This window comes from Petaurus breviceps, unplaced genomic scaffold, assembly GCF_028583685.1.
Source record: "Petaurus breviceps papuanus isolate PSGF00001 unplaced genomic scaffold, PetGlider_PUasm1.0 214, whole genome shotgun sequence".
Taxonomy (NCBI): domain Eukaryota; kingdom Metazoa; phylum Chordata; class Mammalia; order Diprotodontia; family Petauridae; genus Petaurus; species Petaurus breviceps.
Window position 1 is genome coordinate 14,070,863 of NW_027185863.1, and position 16,149 is coordinate 14,087,011.

Here is a 16,149-nt window from a genome sequence, read left to right on the forward strand (position 1 = left end):
AGAGAAGAGAAGAGAAGAGAAGAGAAGAGAAGAGAAGAGAAGAGAAGTTACATGATGAAGATGTTATAACGAAAACATACATGATGAAGATGTTATAATGAAAACATACAATACAGGTAGTAAATGCCAGAATTGGTATCATTCAGCTCTACTTCCCTCAAAGAGGAAAGAGATTTTGTTGTCTAATACTTTTTTCTAAGCTTAAATCTATTTCCCATATGCTCTACAATAAATCAAACGATCACTTCTATTCTTTAGCTTCTAATAAGTACCCCAAATTTGAAAACATAAGCACAATGAGCCAAGATTTCTATGAAATGAAGAGAAAAAATATCTTAGCTATAAAGAGGAAAAATAGATCATCTAAACACAACTTTTGCAATAGACACCAAGCTTTCCTGTAAATTCAAAACCACATAAGTTTTAATCTGTAGAAATCTGAATCTTGAAATGGTCTCAACTACACAATCTCTTAAAATACCACGGGAACCAAAAGGAAACCTGCAATTTTAAAGCATGCTACTTACTTGGTGCATTCTTCTAAAGACTGTACAAGCATTTGCTGGAAAGAACTTATTTCTTCTAGATTTCCCATTAAATATAAAATATTTGTTGAGTTTAACCTGGAGGCAAGAAAAATACAAGTAAAAATGTGTAAGCAATTTTATGAACATGCCTCCTCCCCATCCAAAACCCACAAAATTTTTCTTTTATTTTTAAAGCATGCTTTAATCCAAGAGTAAAATCTTTCAAAGTCATTTTTTTATTATCAACTTTCCAGTAAAGGATGAGAGAAGGTAGTAGTAAATAAGGGAACAGAAAGTAGTACAGGATTATTTAAGTATTAAAAATCCCTTCTAATAAGAAGAATTAATAATCTAACTTACTTTTCACTGGACTGCAATGGTCGCAGGTAAGTTGAAAGAATAGTCTGTAGTTCTTTAGAATATTCATTTTCTGTTTCTAAAATATTCTGTAGCACCTATAATAAATGATGAATAACTATTAGCTAACTTTCAGAGGATAATACTGCACAAGAATTACACACTTTGGGAAAAATTACAATACTACTAATGTTTAAATCTTATCTTAGGTCTTTATAGAAGTGTTTGAGATCATTACTACATCTGTGCTCCTTGGCTCTGAACCTATTAATTCTTCAAATCTATGAGAGGAAATATAGCTAATGTTTATTCAAATTATCCCATCCCACCTTGCCAAATGCATTACCAAATAAATACTAACAAAAAAAGCAAAGATCTCTAAAGTGAGAATAAAAAGAATATATACCAGGTAGTATTCATCACTGTGCCTAATACAACTAATCATATAGGAACTAGACATATAACTACAAGACACTACTCTAATCACACTCCAATTCAATTCATTCATTATGTCTTTTAAATATATAAAAAGTTGTTATGCCATACTAATGTATTTTAGTAGAGCAGTGAATTCGTAAAACCATTTTGGCAAGCAATTTAGAATTATGTAAAGTGGCTAAAATAATCATTCCCTTTGATCCCTCTCAAGAAGCTCAGTCCAATGAGGAAGATGATATGCAAATTATTATGTACAAACCTGGTATGTAGAGAATAAATTGGGAGATAATGAAGATAATCAATAGAGGTAAGGCACCAGCATTAAGAGATTAGGAAAAGCTTCGTATAGAAGTATGGGATTTTAGTTGGGACTGGAAGAAAACCAAAGAAGCCAAGGAAGGAGAAGGGCCACCTCTACACATGAGACAAGGTCAAGGATGAGATAGTGGAGGAATACATCTAAGTGATGTGAGATGAAGAACAAGGCAAAAATCTCTGTGGGTGGCCTCAATTTTTTTCAATGAACTATGAGGCAAGGTTCTCAGCTGAGAGGATGAGCGGGGTAGACATGGGAAATTTGAGAAAGGATGGGACTACTGGGGGGAAAGTACAATATGAGGAAAGCATCTAATAAGGCAGGAAAATGTAACAGGATTATCTTGCCACAATGAGAACTCAATTCAGTTTTTTTTTTTCAGTTGAATATAAATTTGTAGTAGTCTTAAGTCAACAGTTTCACATGATTTTTTTTCTTTGTTTATTTTTAGTTTTCAACATTCATTTCCACAAGATTTTGAGTTACAAATTTTCTCACGGTCTTTCCCCTACCCCCCATCCCAAGATAGCGAACCTACTGAATACCCCCTCCCCCAATCTGCTCTCTCTTATATCCTCCCCCATGCCCCCACTAACTTTCTATTAGGGCAAGATGGATTTCTATACCCCAGTGCCTGTATATCTTATTTCCCAGTTGCATGTAAAAAAAAAATTTTTTTTTAACATTTGTTTTTAAAACTTTGATTTCCAGATTCTTTCCCTTCTTCTCTCCTCACCCACCCCCACTGGGACGATAAGCAATTCAATATAGGCTGTACATTTGTAGTTATGCAAAAATTTCCATACTAGTCATATTGTTTCACATGATTTTTTGTCCAGCTTTGTCCGGTGGGAGTGATTAAAGACTGAAGTTCAAAAAGACAAAACTGGCAATAAGATAGAGAGACAAAGGACTTAAGGAAAGAGGATAATGTAGAATTAAACTGGCTCACCGAACAATCAAGATAGAGAAAGGAGAGGATTATGGACAGTGCAGGAGGGATAGCCTGGGCAAGAACTAGGGGATAGAAGGATTGGAGATCACAGAAAGGACAAAGAATGGGGGAAAGATATAAAATAGAGGGAAAGATAAAATGACAACAAATTATGATCAGATAATGAATTTCAGAGTTTATGAGTATGAAAGAGGAATATTTTGATGATGAGATAAAAAATACACCATCTCTGTGAGTTGCTCAGGTAGAGGTACAGTTCATGAAAAAGGAATAAATTGAGGAACTAGGAGGTTAGGATGTTTGAGGGCGTATCAATATGCATGCTGAAATCTTCAAGTATGAGGAAAGGAGTTGCAAAGGACAATGACTGTGAACTGCGGGTGCTAAACTTGCTGAGAAAGAGAATGTCTTGGAGGTCTCGGAGGTAATAGCTATTAGAATCTTGACTAGGTAATAAATATGGATTGAGTGAACCTCAAAGAAGGAGAGTTACAGACTGATGGTAGTAAAGGGACAGCTTGCAAGTAGCAATGGGAAACAAGGAGGCCTGTTCCTTTTAGGTAAAAAATAAACTTCTCTGTTTGACATCTAAATTACTTCACAGGCATTCCAGTCTTACACATTATCTCCTTCCACACATTCTGTGATAGAGCCCATTCTGTGATACTGGACTATTTGCTACTCTGTTCTTATGGCTCCCTCTCTCCTCTCAAATCTTTACACTAGCTACCCTGATGCCTGGAATGCATGGCTCTACTCTGCCTACCGGATTATCTGGTTTCCTTCAAGATTCAGTTTAAGCACTACCTTTTCCATGAAGCCACTACCACATCCCCCTGGTTGCTAACAAATTCCCTCCTAAAACTACCTTACGTTTATTTTGTATATGTTATATATGTACTTGTACATGATATTTCCTTCATCAGAACAGAACTTCTTTGAAGGTAAAGTCAACTAATGACTTTTTTTGTACCCTTTTGTATCCCTAGTGTTTAATAAAAGTTTACAAATTGGCTGAGCAATAATAATGTGAACTTTCCATCCTACTTCCAGGATAGTGTGGTAGAAAGAACTTAACCAGAAGTCAAAGAGATTTTGGGTCTAGTTCTACTTCTACTACTAATTTGACATGTCATTTTGAATAAATTAGTTCAACATGCTAAAGAGAAGGGAGTAAATATACAGAATGACACATTTTTGGACATGACACAAGTGGACATCTGTTTTGCTTGACTATCCAAATTTGTTATCAAAATTTTGTTTTTTCCTCTCACTCTTCCTTGTGGGAAGAGGGAGGTGGGAGGGAGAGGGTAAAAGAAAGATTTTTTTTTAAAGTGACTATCTAAACCTCAATGTCTCGTTAGAGTTAAGGCCACTTCCAGTTCTAACAGTACGTAATTCTACATTCTTTCCACTATGATATTAGGTGCTAGTCTAATCACCTAAAAAAGATTTCATAGGTAGATTTTCACTTTTCTAAATATCCAGGAGATCTTCATGTTTAAATGCACGTGAAGAAAAATGCATTACTTTATTAATATACTAAGGATATCAATACCCTGTAATTCAAATGCACATTAACAAGTGGTGCCTAGGTTATACAATTCACTATTGTTTTTGAGCAGACAGTACAGTTATTCCAGTCATTCATGATTAAATGTAAACCTGATTAAATATCTAACATGCTGTACTAATGAAAAAGAAGGATTTGGAGTTTCTTTTGCTGGCAACATGAATGGTTCTATTCATTTAAAGGTAGATAGGGGAAACAAGGCAGGGGAGGAGGTATCATGTATGGAGCTGTTACGATTTGTTCACTTATCTGTTGAGACTCTGGTAAGATCATACAATGGCTTCCTTCTGAGAAATGCACATAAATGTCACACTACAATATTAGTTCTCAAGTAGGGGAGAGAAACCACACAGCCAAAACGGTGCATTAATTCTCTGAATAGAGAGAAACTGTGAGCGAAGTGACTTATTTTCTTTCAAAATACAAAGAGGAGGGGTGGCTAGGTGGCACAGCAAATGGATCGTGGGCCCTGGAGTCAGGAGGGCCTGAGTTCAGATCCAGCCTCAAACACTTGACACACTTACTAGCTGTGTGACTTTGAGTGGGTCACTTAACCTCAACTGCTCTCCCCAAAAAACAAATAAATAAAAGCAAAAATCTTTTTTAAAAAAGTGTAAAAGTTAACCAAGTATAACAGGACCTTGAAATGGAGTTAATGTCTCAATTAGGAACTAACACACATATTAAAAGCCTTTATTCTAATGTTAAAATAAATATACATAAGATGAACTAGCTTTTTAACTATAGATATTACATGAATATACAAATAATACTAACTGGTTATGGAAAAATTACTACCAGAAACTGATTCAAAAAAAGTTTAATTAAAAAAAATTTACTTTTTTCTTCACTATATCATACGCAATGGAAAGATAATACATCTAGCTTTTAATACCAGTTTTAAAAGATAACACTTTGTGAATAGTAAGAATGATACTAAGTAGTACTAAACAGTTCCCAATAAGAATGTGTTGTAAATACAATAACCTTCCACCTGCCCCCCAAAAAATATACCATCTTCATTGAAATCATTAAGTCTTAAGTCTAGTCAGCTGCTAACCATAAGCATTACTCTAAAATAGTTGTTACTAGTTTTCTTATCCAAATAGAGAGGACATATTTTTTTTTCCCAAAAGAAAAAAAAATTAAAAAGCAGTGATGTACTTGCTGAGTTTTGGCTACAAAGTTCTCTATTTTACAATTATCTGAAGCTCTTCTCCATCCTTCTCCACTTCAGCAAGAGAAGCAGATTTCTATCTCTGACCTCATTATTGTGTCTGGGCGTTCTAATAATCACCTTTTTCCCCTTTTCTGCTTTCAGCATGTTCCGGCTGCTGCAGGACCCCATGAGACACCACTTGAAGATTCACTTCCAGAATCACATCATCGTATGCTACTGATAAGACTGAGGACCAAAAGAAAGTATGTCCTGAAATGGCAGCCTTTAAAAATCCATGACTGTGATGAATGAAACAGAAAGCTGAGCTCATCCAGTACAAACTTTCCCTGAGTCACGAGGTGTGGAAAATCAAACCTAGTTAACAACAGTGTCACACACATCAACAGCTCAATCAATTCCTTAAGACAATTCCTAAACTGTCACCCATAAAAGGCTTCATTAACCTACACAGTATATCATTGACCTAGTAGCCAAACAGAAACTTAGGTCTTTATTACTTTGAGAAGGCCCCAGTATAGTCCATTTTACAAAGTCTCAGAAAGTGCAAATCACTCTAAGGCATGGGCTCAAAAAATCTGCTTTAAATCTAGAAGTCAGACTTCAAACTGAGGAGCCAGATTAATTTTTTAGTTTTCAAAGAAAGGAAAACAAAAGGGGATAATTGGATCATGCATGAAGATACAAGTTCCTACTCCCAGGTGAAGAACCAAATTAAAATTACCAAAGTTCTACAAAGGAGTTTCAAAAAAAACCTATATGGAGAAGCTCAAAGGAGGAACTCAGCACACCATCCTCTACCAGTCTATTTAGGACAAGTGTGTTAAACTGTATCTTGTTCTGATCCCCCTGACCCAACTCTCCCTCTTTTCCCCCACACACACTCTTCTAGTTAGTATACTAAGTTCAAAAGTAATCACTGTAAGGTAACAATAGTAGGAAGTAAGATTAAAAAGGGGAACCTACAAGTCACTTATACACAATCTTATAAATTAAGGGAGCATAACAATTGCAAACTGTCTCTTAAGTAAAGGGACCATGACAGCCACTAGAAACTCTCATAAATTAACAAAAGCCACATCCCTGGATTATGTGTTAAATTAAGGGAAGCTGACTATGCCTTAATGTGAGGGACCTTCAAGCTTCCTAACTACCCCCTGGTCTGTTAACCTCAGATAAGCTCTAGACATGCAGTATAGACCAGCAAACACCAGCACAACACCAGTAAAGCATTATGATAATAAATTAACCTTAGAAGGTAGCAAAGCAAGAATTAGTCTATCCACTTATATAAACTGATGCTCAGTAAGGGGTGCAGAACCAGAAAAACACTGTACACAATTACAGACACACTGTATCTGTTGATGACTAATTCTGATAGACTGGACTCTTCTCAGCAATGCAAGGCTATCAGACAACTCCAAACTACTTGCTATCTCTCGTTTTGTTTCTTCTTTCTCATTCATTCCATTGGTTATTATTCTTCTTTACAACTTTACTACTGTTTAATGTGAAGGTATATATAAAAGCTATATTAGATTGCATGCTGCCTGGGGGGGGAGGGAGAAGAAAAATCTAAAAAAGCAATATTTTATCTCAATACATGAGTGAAAAGGAAGTATAAGTTTATATTCTGGTGAAGGATTGAGGCAAAAATGCTAAGTACAAAAAGTATCTGTTACATGTATTTTTTAACATATTAACGTTTAGCATATTAATTGTTCTTAAGCATTACAGCAAAAGAATTGAAGAAAGCATAAATTATTTAACCCCAAATATGTCATTTAGGTAATCAAAAATGTACTCATTACCAGTATGGAGGAACCTGGCCTTGAAAAATAAGGGTTCTGCTGCTTTGATTAAAATCAACTTTCATAGATCTTTTTTCTTCTCTTTTCTTTTTTTCTTTGGTCAAGTTAATATACTTAGGTCTCTTCCTTACCACCAAATCCAGTTAGATACAAAGTCAAATGACTAAATTTCTAGTCCAACCCCTCCTTTTTACAGGTAAAGAAAGTGAAGCCCAGAACTTCTCTCAAAGTTACACACATCTAAGCAGCAAAACCAGGATTTGATTTTTACCTCTGCAATCTCTGAAATATTTCCCACTGATATCCTTTCCATGACCAATCTCATTCAACCCACCTAGTTCACACCTTCATTACTGCTTATTTGGCTTTATACAATAGTCTTTTTGTCTCCTTACCTCCTTAGCCTCCCTCCACTCTAGACTACTACCATCAAATCACTGTCATCATCTTCCCAATGCAGAGTTCCAATCATATCAACTGGTTGCTTATTAACTTTTACAATTCCCAAACAATGTCTGGAAATCCCGGTAAATCAAGACCTTTATAGGCCACTGACTCCAAATCACCTTTTTAAATCCTATCTCAAGCTATTCCTTATACATCAGGCAGACTACTTGACATTATATATCCTCCACTTGCTAAAATTCTATGAATGATCCCATCAGTTTGAATCTATATACTGCCAGACAGAAATGTGGAAGAGCAGTCACCAGACAGAGACATAAAAGGGAAGAAAAATCAGGCCAACAGAGAACAATAATGTAGAAGATTATAGAAAATGCAGAAGAACAATCCAAACCTACCCATAGCTGAAGACAGACTGTGAGTAATGTGGACTGGAATGGGGGGACCCAGGGGAGTACAATAATCTAAAGGACTATATCAGTCCCTGGGGAAAATAAAGACTCACCAGAAAGGGAACAGAGCTTGTTTGAACTATAATCATTTGATGGAAATATTGCTTAAGAGAATTCTCTTTACTCTAAATTGATGTTCATCAAAGGCACTTCAGACTAGATTACAACTTTACAATTTTGTCAAACTCAAACTGAAAAAGATCCCTGATTTCTCTGATTGTTCAAATTAAATGTAAATAGCAATTGTTTCTATTTTGGTCAGAAACTCTAATGGTCTTCCCCTCCCAGATTGATTTTTTGGGGGGAGGGAGTAGGAAAAAGAGGCCGTTCTTAATCACTGAATGTGCAGTCATCGCCTCAGTCAAACTGAGACCTGGGAAAGACCTTAGCTTAAAAAGGCCAAGGTTTTCCACTGCATCAAGGGCCACCAGTTATCCTGATCTATATCCTGCCACTGGACCCAAATGACTCCAGAGGAGAAAATGAGGCTGGTGACTTTGAACAGCCCTCCCTCACTTAAATTCAATTCATTTGCAAGTCAAGGCATCACCTTCCTGATGTTATGATCCTCTTCAAGAACAAAGGACAAACAACAACCACCCTTGAAAAAATTTCCTTTACTCTAAATTTATGTTCATCACACACATTTCAGCTGTATTACAACTTTATAACTTTGATGGTATACTAGATTAGTAAGTCAAAGTCAAACTGAAAAAGATTCCTGGAGTTCCCTACAGGCCACATGTTGATTTAGAATGCCACAAATTAACACTATTTTTTTTTTTATTTTGTTAAACATTTCCCAATTACATTTCAGTGTGGAAATTTCTGTTGGAAACCTCTTGTACTAGATAATGTAATTTCAGAAACATTAAAATGCTAGTTAGAAGAATGGAAATAAAGGGGTATGGGCAGCAACACAGCTAGGAAGATTACCGAGAGTATAAGGTTAACAGAAGAATCAACACTGAAGCTAGGGAGGACTGATACTCAAAGCACACTTTGGGCTAGGATTAGCAATGTAGAATGGGAATGGTATAACAAGACCCCAAAGCCTATATGGTTCTTTCCTGATGGTCTAGTATCTAGAAGGCTGTGCTTTAGCGCTTGAAGGGAAGGGTAGAAAGGATGTTTCCCTAGCATATACGATTTAATGGTGAAAGGTTATCATTTTATTTTAAAAGTATACACCTAGTCTATTTCTGATTCAAGGCCGCTACTAAACTCTGCCTACCAACATATAATATTTATGAGATAGAGAAAACAGAAGATGCTCACTGATAATATACCTTGCCTTTCCATAACATTTAAGGAATGAAAATTGGAAGAGTATTTACTTTTCTCATGAGGACTGGAATGTACTGATATAATATTATTAGAATGTATTCAGTTAAACCTGCACAGTAAAATTACAGCATACCATTTGACATGTGAGGTCATAAGGACTTAGATTAAGGTCAGCAGACTGAGAAAATTTCCTTTTATCAAGTACCACCAGATCTTCCTCTTATTCTACCATTCCCTCTCCCACCACTACACACATCCAGATTACCTGAAAAAGTCCAGAAATGTAAATTTTGTTTCCTCCTTTGTCTAGGGTTTGACACATTTGCCACAATACACCTTTGATCTCTAATGTGAGAGATGTTTCAGATTATGCCCATTCCCTACTAAGAATATCATCCTACTAAGAATATCATCCTCAAATACAGATCATAGGGAATCCTCACCAACCACTTAACTGTAACACAAGGAAAGTAGTAATAATTGATCAATCAAGTCTTGTTATTTCTTACTTTAAAAATGTTCTTACATTTTTTTCCATTCATTTTGCCACAAGACTAGGCCAGGTACCCAACAATTTTGGCTTAGATTATTGCAGTAGTTCAATTAGCTTCCCCTTTTTTAGTCTCCCCTCCTTCCAACTCATTCTGCACAAATTAACCTTCCTAACCTACTGTTTGAGCATTTAATTCAATTTAACCAACATTATAAGTGCCTACTGGTGCTACTCACTAAGGAAACAAAAACAAAAATCAAACAGTCCTTTACCATTAAGTAGCTTTCATTATCTTTGTAGGTCAAAACATGTACTGAAATAAAAAAATACAAAGTATGGACAAAATAACAGTAAATAGCTAACATTTATATAGGGCCTACTATGTGCCGGGCATTGTACCAAGAGTTTTACAATTATGAATTCATTTGATCCATATGGTACATGCTCTTATTATTCCCATTATACAGATGAGGAAACTGAGGTCAAGGGACTCACCCAGAGCCACAGAGTTAAGTAAGTGTCTGAGGCCAGATCTGAACTAAAGTCTTCCTGACTCCAGGCCCCATGCACTGTTCCACCATCATAAAAGACCTTGGGTATGAGGTGGCACCTTAACTGTGTTCTGAAGGAAGCTAGGGATTCTACAAAGCAGAGGAGAGTAAGAAATTTATTACAGGCATAGAGAAGCACTCCTGCAAAAGTGCAGATAAGGGAGGAAGAATGTATATGGAATACCTAGAAAGCTAGAACAGAGAGTGTGTGGAGAGTAATATCAAATATGACTAGAAGAGTAGACAGAACAATACTAGAAGAAGGCCAGACAGGAAGTAGGGGGAGTTTAAATGGCAGCCAAAGGAGTTTCTATTTTATAGGATAAAATGAGGAGGCACTGAATATTACTGAATAAGAAGATGCCACGGTCAGTTCTGCATTTTAGTCATTTCAACTTTGGCAGCAGCATAAAGATGGTTTAAAGAAGAGAAAGACTCAAGACAGTGAGATAATTAAGGAAACTATTGGAAGAAACCTATGGTAGAAGATGCAAAAGTGAAGAGAAGGGGATGGATGATAAGAGTTGTTTGTGAGGGTTTAGCTGATAAGATCCGAAAACTGGATGAGTGTAGAGAGGAAGGAAGTGTCAACATTAATATTAGCAATAAGACAAGAAAAAGAAATTGAGGGAATAAGCATAGGCAAAGAAGAAACAAAATTACTGGTCTTTGTCGATGGCAAAATAACTTAAGAAAAGTTGAAGAATATAAATAAATCCTCCTAAATCATCAGAATTTCTATATATTATGACAAAACAATGAGCCAGAAAGAGAAATTCCATTTAAAATAATTACAGAATATATAAAATATTTGGGAGTCACCCACCAAGACTTCCAATACATGGAAGCTTTATGAATATAACTATAAAACACTTTACAGAAAAAAAAAGATCTAAATAAATGGAGAAATATGAATTGCTCATAGTAGGTTGAGCCAATATAATGAAAATGATAATGTCTAAATTAATCTCCTTATTTAATGTCATAAAATCAAACTACCAAAGCATTACTTTATAGAGCTAGGAAAAAATAATAAAATTCATCCAAAGGAATAATAAGGCAAGAATATCAAGAAATCATGGTGAAAAATGTGAGTAAAAAAAGGGAGACCTAATAGTTCCAGATCTCAAACTATACTAAAAGCAATAATCATAAAAAACAATTTGGTATGGGATAATAAATGGAAAAATTAATCAGTGCAACAGGTAAAATACAAAAAATGCAGAAGCAAAAAACCTAGTAGCCTCATGTTTGATAAACTCAAAAGATTGAAGCTATAGGAGTAAGAACTGACTATTCAATAAAAACTGCTGGGAAAACTGGAAATCCATTTGGCAGAAACTAAGTAAAGATAAAAATCTCACATCATGTATTGAAATAAATTCCAAATAGATATGTGACCTAGTTATAAAAGATCATACCGAAAAAAAATTAGAGGAGCAAAGATAAATAACCTTTCAGAAATACAGATGGGATAAAATTCAGGACCAAACAACAGAAAGAGAACATAGAAGATAAAATGGATAATTCTGATTACACAAAATGAAAAAAACTTTAATGCACATGCAAAAATCAATGCAGTTAACATCAGAAGGGAAACAGTCTCCAGGTTGGGGAGAGATTTGCAGTAGTAAGCATCTCATTTCTAAGATAGATAAAGGAACTGATTCAAATTTATAAGAACATGAGCCACTCCCCAGTGGATAAATGATTAAATGATAGGAATGAGCAGTTTTCAGAGGAAGAAATGCAAGCTTTATAGAGCTATGGGGGGGGCTCCAAATTACTAACAATTAGGAAAATGCAAATTAACACAATTTTGAAGATCTTCCTCATACCCATCAGATTGACAAAGTTTACCAAAAAATAAGAAATGCTGGAGGGGCTATAAGAATTAAGACTACTAGTCTAAAATACCCCTAATGGGCCACTACTGATAGAATTGTGAATTAGTACAGCCATTTGAGAAAAGCTGTTTCAAACTGTACCCCAAAATTCATTAAACTGTGCATAACCATTGACCCAGTGATACCACTATTAAGCCTATGCTCCAAAGAGGTAAAAGAAAAAGGAGAAGGACCCATATGTACAAAAAAATACAGCAGCTCTTTTTGGAGTGACAAAGAACTGGAAATTAAATGGGTACCTACAAATCAGGAAATGAATGAACAAATTATTAGATGAATATATTCACATATGACATAACAGGATGTCATTCTACTGTGAGAAATGACAGAAGAGGATCCAGATTCTGAGGTGTCTCCTCAGAAAACTTGTATACATTAAGGCGAATTTAGATATACAATTAAGGAGAATTTAGATAATAATTAATACAATGGCAACATTATAAAGAAAAACAACTTTAGGATGAGTGGGGGGGCAGAGCCAAGATGGCAGAATAGAAGCACGACCTTCCTGAGGCTTCTGCTTCCACCTTCCCCAACTCATGTAAAAAGGGGACTCTAAACAAACTTTGGAGCTGCAGAACCCACAAAATGACACAGAGAAGCTAAACTCCCACTGAGGACAGCCCTGCAGGCCAGCAGGAATCGAGCTTAGCTCTCTGGGAGCCAAGCCCAGCCCCACCCCAAGGCTTTAGCCCCAGGGCGCATCTGACCAGCCCCCAGCCAGAGGGACACCAGATCAGCAGCAGAGGTAGCCATTTCCAGATTTATCAACACATAGATGCGAAGGACAAAGTGAGAGGTCAGTGCAGTTTAGACTTTGGGACCAGTAAGTGGGAGTGCGTGGGTATTACCCCCGGGGCGAAAAGCTTATAAGATGCCTGCACAGCCAGCCAGCTCCATGTGGCAGCTTCAGCTCCTGGCCTGCAGACTGTAGGGGGACCAAGCACCAGTCTGAGGGGTAATCGCTCTTGCTTTAACTTGCTTGGATCTGGACTGCAGTCTAGGGTGGAGGTCCTGGGGTGTGTGTCCAGCTTGCCAGAGCATGTGGAGACCTCAGAGAGGGCACCCATCTAATACCTCTGGCAGCTGAGAAAACCCGAGTGTTTGGGACAAAAGCTCCCCTGTCTGGTGGCAGAGTCCTACAGTGGCAAAAAGCCCAAAAGTCAAGTAATTGAGTGGCAAAATGAGCAGGCAAAGGAAACAAAGGAGACAGAAGATTCCAACATTAGACTCCTATTTTGGGGACAAAAAGGAACAAAGCATAGAACAGGAGGAAAACAGTGAAGTCAGAACTCCTGCACCAAAAGCTTCAAAGGAAAATACAAGCTGGTTACAGGCCATAGAGGACCTTAAGAAGCAGATAAGAGAAGTGGAGGAAAAATTGGGAAGAGAAATGAGAACAATGCAAGAAAATTATGAAATGAGAGTCAACAGCCTGACTGAGGAAAATTACACCTTAAAAAACAGACTGACTCAAATGGCAAAGGAGGCTCAAAAAGGCAATGAGGAGAAGAATGCCTTAAAAAGCCGAATTTGCCAGATGGAAAAAAAATCTCAAAAGCTCAATGAGGAGAATCATTGCTTCAGAATTAGACTGGAGGCAAATGGAAGCTAATGACTTTATGAGAAATCAAGATGCTGTTAAACAGATCCAAACAAATGAAAGAATAAAAGGCAATGTGAAATATCTCATGGGAAAAACCTCTGACCTGGAAAATAGATCCAGGAGAGATAATTTAAAAATTATTGGACTACCTGAAAGCCATGACCAAAGTAAGAACCTAGAAATCATCCTCCAGGAAGTTCTCAAAGAAAACTGCCCTGATGTTTTAGTACCAGAGGGCAAAATAGAGGTTGAAAGAATCCACCGATCACCTCCCGAAAAATATCCCAAAAAGATAACTCCTAGGAATATTATAGCCAGGTTCTGGAATTCCCAGATGAAGGAGAGAATATTACAAGCCCCCAGGAAGAAACAATTTGAATACTGTGGAAACACAATCAGGATAACCCAGGATCTGGCAGCTTCTACACTGAGGGATCGAAGGGCTTGGAATGTGATATTCTGGAGGTTAAAGGAGCTGGGATTAAAACCAACAGTCACCTACCCAGCAAAAATGAGTATCATGTTTCAGGGGAAAATACGGTTATTCAGTGGAATAGAGGACTTTCAAGCATTCTTGCTGAAAAAAACCAGAGTTGAACATAAAATTTGACTTTGAGATACAAGAAGCAAGAGAAGCATGAGAAGGTAAACAGGGAAAAGAAATCATAAGGAACTGTAATACTAATGTAATTTAAAGATTCCCCTGTATTGTCTTGGGTTTTTGGTTTGATTGTGTTAAAACCCAGAGCTTGTGAATCCCACTTGTGGGATGGACTTATTGCAGTGAAAAGAGAGGGCTGAACTGGGAGGAGCTGGTGATATAAATTTAGAGAGACACAAGAGAGAGGTAGAAAAACTTTTTGGAAGCAGCACCTTTGGAGGCAGAGAGAGACTGAGAGGATTGCTGAGGGCCACTTTGAATTGCCCAGGACTTTTGAGAACTGCCACCCAGAGCTGCCAAGGACTGAGGAGACATGGCTGTTTTGCTGGTACTTTGTCTGTTGTGATGTTGTTTTGCCAGATTTGTCCACTGGTGAAAGACAGTCCTGTTGTTGCAGAAGTGTGGGAACCTGGCTGTTGGCTAAGAGCTACTGAGACTGTTCTGCAGACAGAGAGTGAATTGCACCCACTGGTGAAGTACAGTGCTGTTGTTGCAGAAGTTTTGGAACCTTGCTGTTTGTTCAGACGCCCTGAAGAAGGATTTTCTTGTTGTATGTGTACAGAAATCCTGGAAGAGGGTTTTGCTAACATTTTCAGGGGTCCTAGGACTGTTCTGCAGACAGAGAATGAATTAATTAAGAGACTGGCAATGTATCTTGTGGCCTTGCTAAGCTATGTCTCCCCAGGAACAAAGATTGCTGAGAACTTGCCTCCTGTCAAGATGAAGAAAAGACCTCCATTTGGGTATCAAGTGCTGTGCTTAAGCTTGTTGTAACTCTGGGGTAGATTCAATTGTGATCCAGAGGTGGGGAACTTTTGACCTTTTTGTGGTCTGTGATTGAACAAATGAATGTACTTTACTTATGATTGGAAACTAATCTCCATTTGAGAAGAGGGGCTTTGTGATGGACTAAATGAAGGTACAGCCTAGGGGTGGAGTAGTATTTAGAAGAGGGACTTTGTGATTGATTAAATGAATGTAATGTCCAGGGGTGGGGTAGTACTTGATTAAATCAGGTAGTACTTGGAGATTCTTGAATCACACTTAGTAAATGCTGTATTTTGAATGATGTCATATTTTGATCTTCTCTTGTTCTTAATTTTTCACTGAATAAAATGGAGAGCACCTATGCTGGTATTTTGAACCTTGGGAAGTCGCCTTTGCTTGACATTACATTACAAGAACTTATCAAAGTTGAACTATTAACATTCCTACATGGAAAAGCAATAATTGTAACTTATGAAACTTTTCTCAGTAGTTGAAGGGAATAGAAATAAATATGTCTATATATGACGGCATATGGGCATATGAATACCTATGTGAATGTGTGTATATATGTTTACAGGTATACATAGATAGAGGGCACAGGACCAATTTAACAGGAAGGGATGATACTTAAAAGGTGAAATTAAGAGGTGAGAGGAATATAATGAGAGGAGATGGGGAGAGACAGATTGGGGTAAACTATCTCATACAGAAGAGGCAAGGGAAAATGGTTACAATGGAGGGGAAGAATAGGAAGGCAAAAGGGAATGGGTCAACCTTATTCCCATTGAATCTGGCTTAAGGAGGGAGTGAAATACACACTAAATAGGGTATCTCACCCTCCAGGAGAGTGGGGGGGGGAAGGGGA

At 37.1% G+C, this 16,149-nt stretch overlaps 1 protein-coding gene across 1 annotated transcript in view; it reads right to left on the reverse strand.

The window, feature by feature from the left end:
• Positions 1–16,149, reverse strand: part of ARHGEF7 (Rho guanine nucleotide exchange factor 7) — a 310,305-nt gene that overhangs the window by 134,580 nt on the left and 159,576 nt on the right. Inside the window, exons 11-12 of the mRNA XM_069094099.1 lie at positions 888–982; positions 528–623 (exon numbers count right to left, since the gene is read on the reverse strand). Coding sequence (XP_068950200.1) covers positions 528–623; positions 888–982 — 191 coding nt within the window. The remainder of the gene's footprint in view (positions 1–527; positions 624–887; positions 983–16,149) is intronic.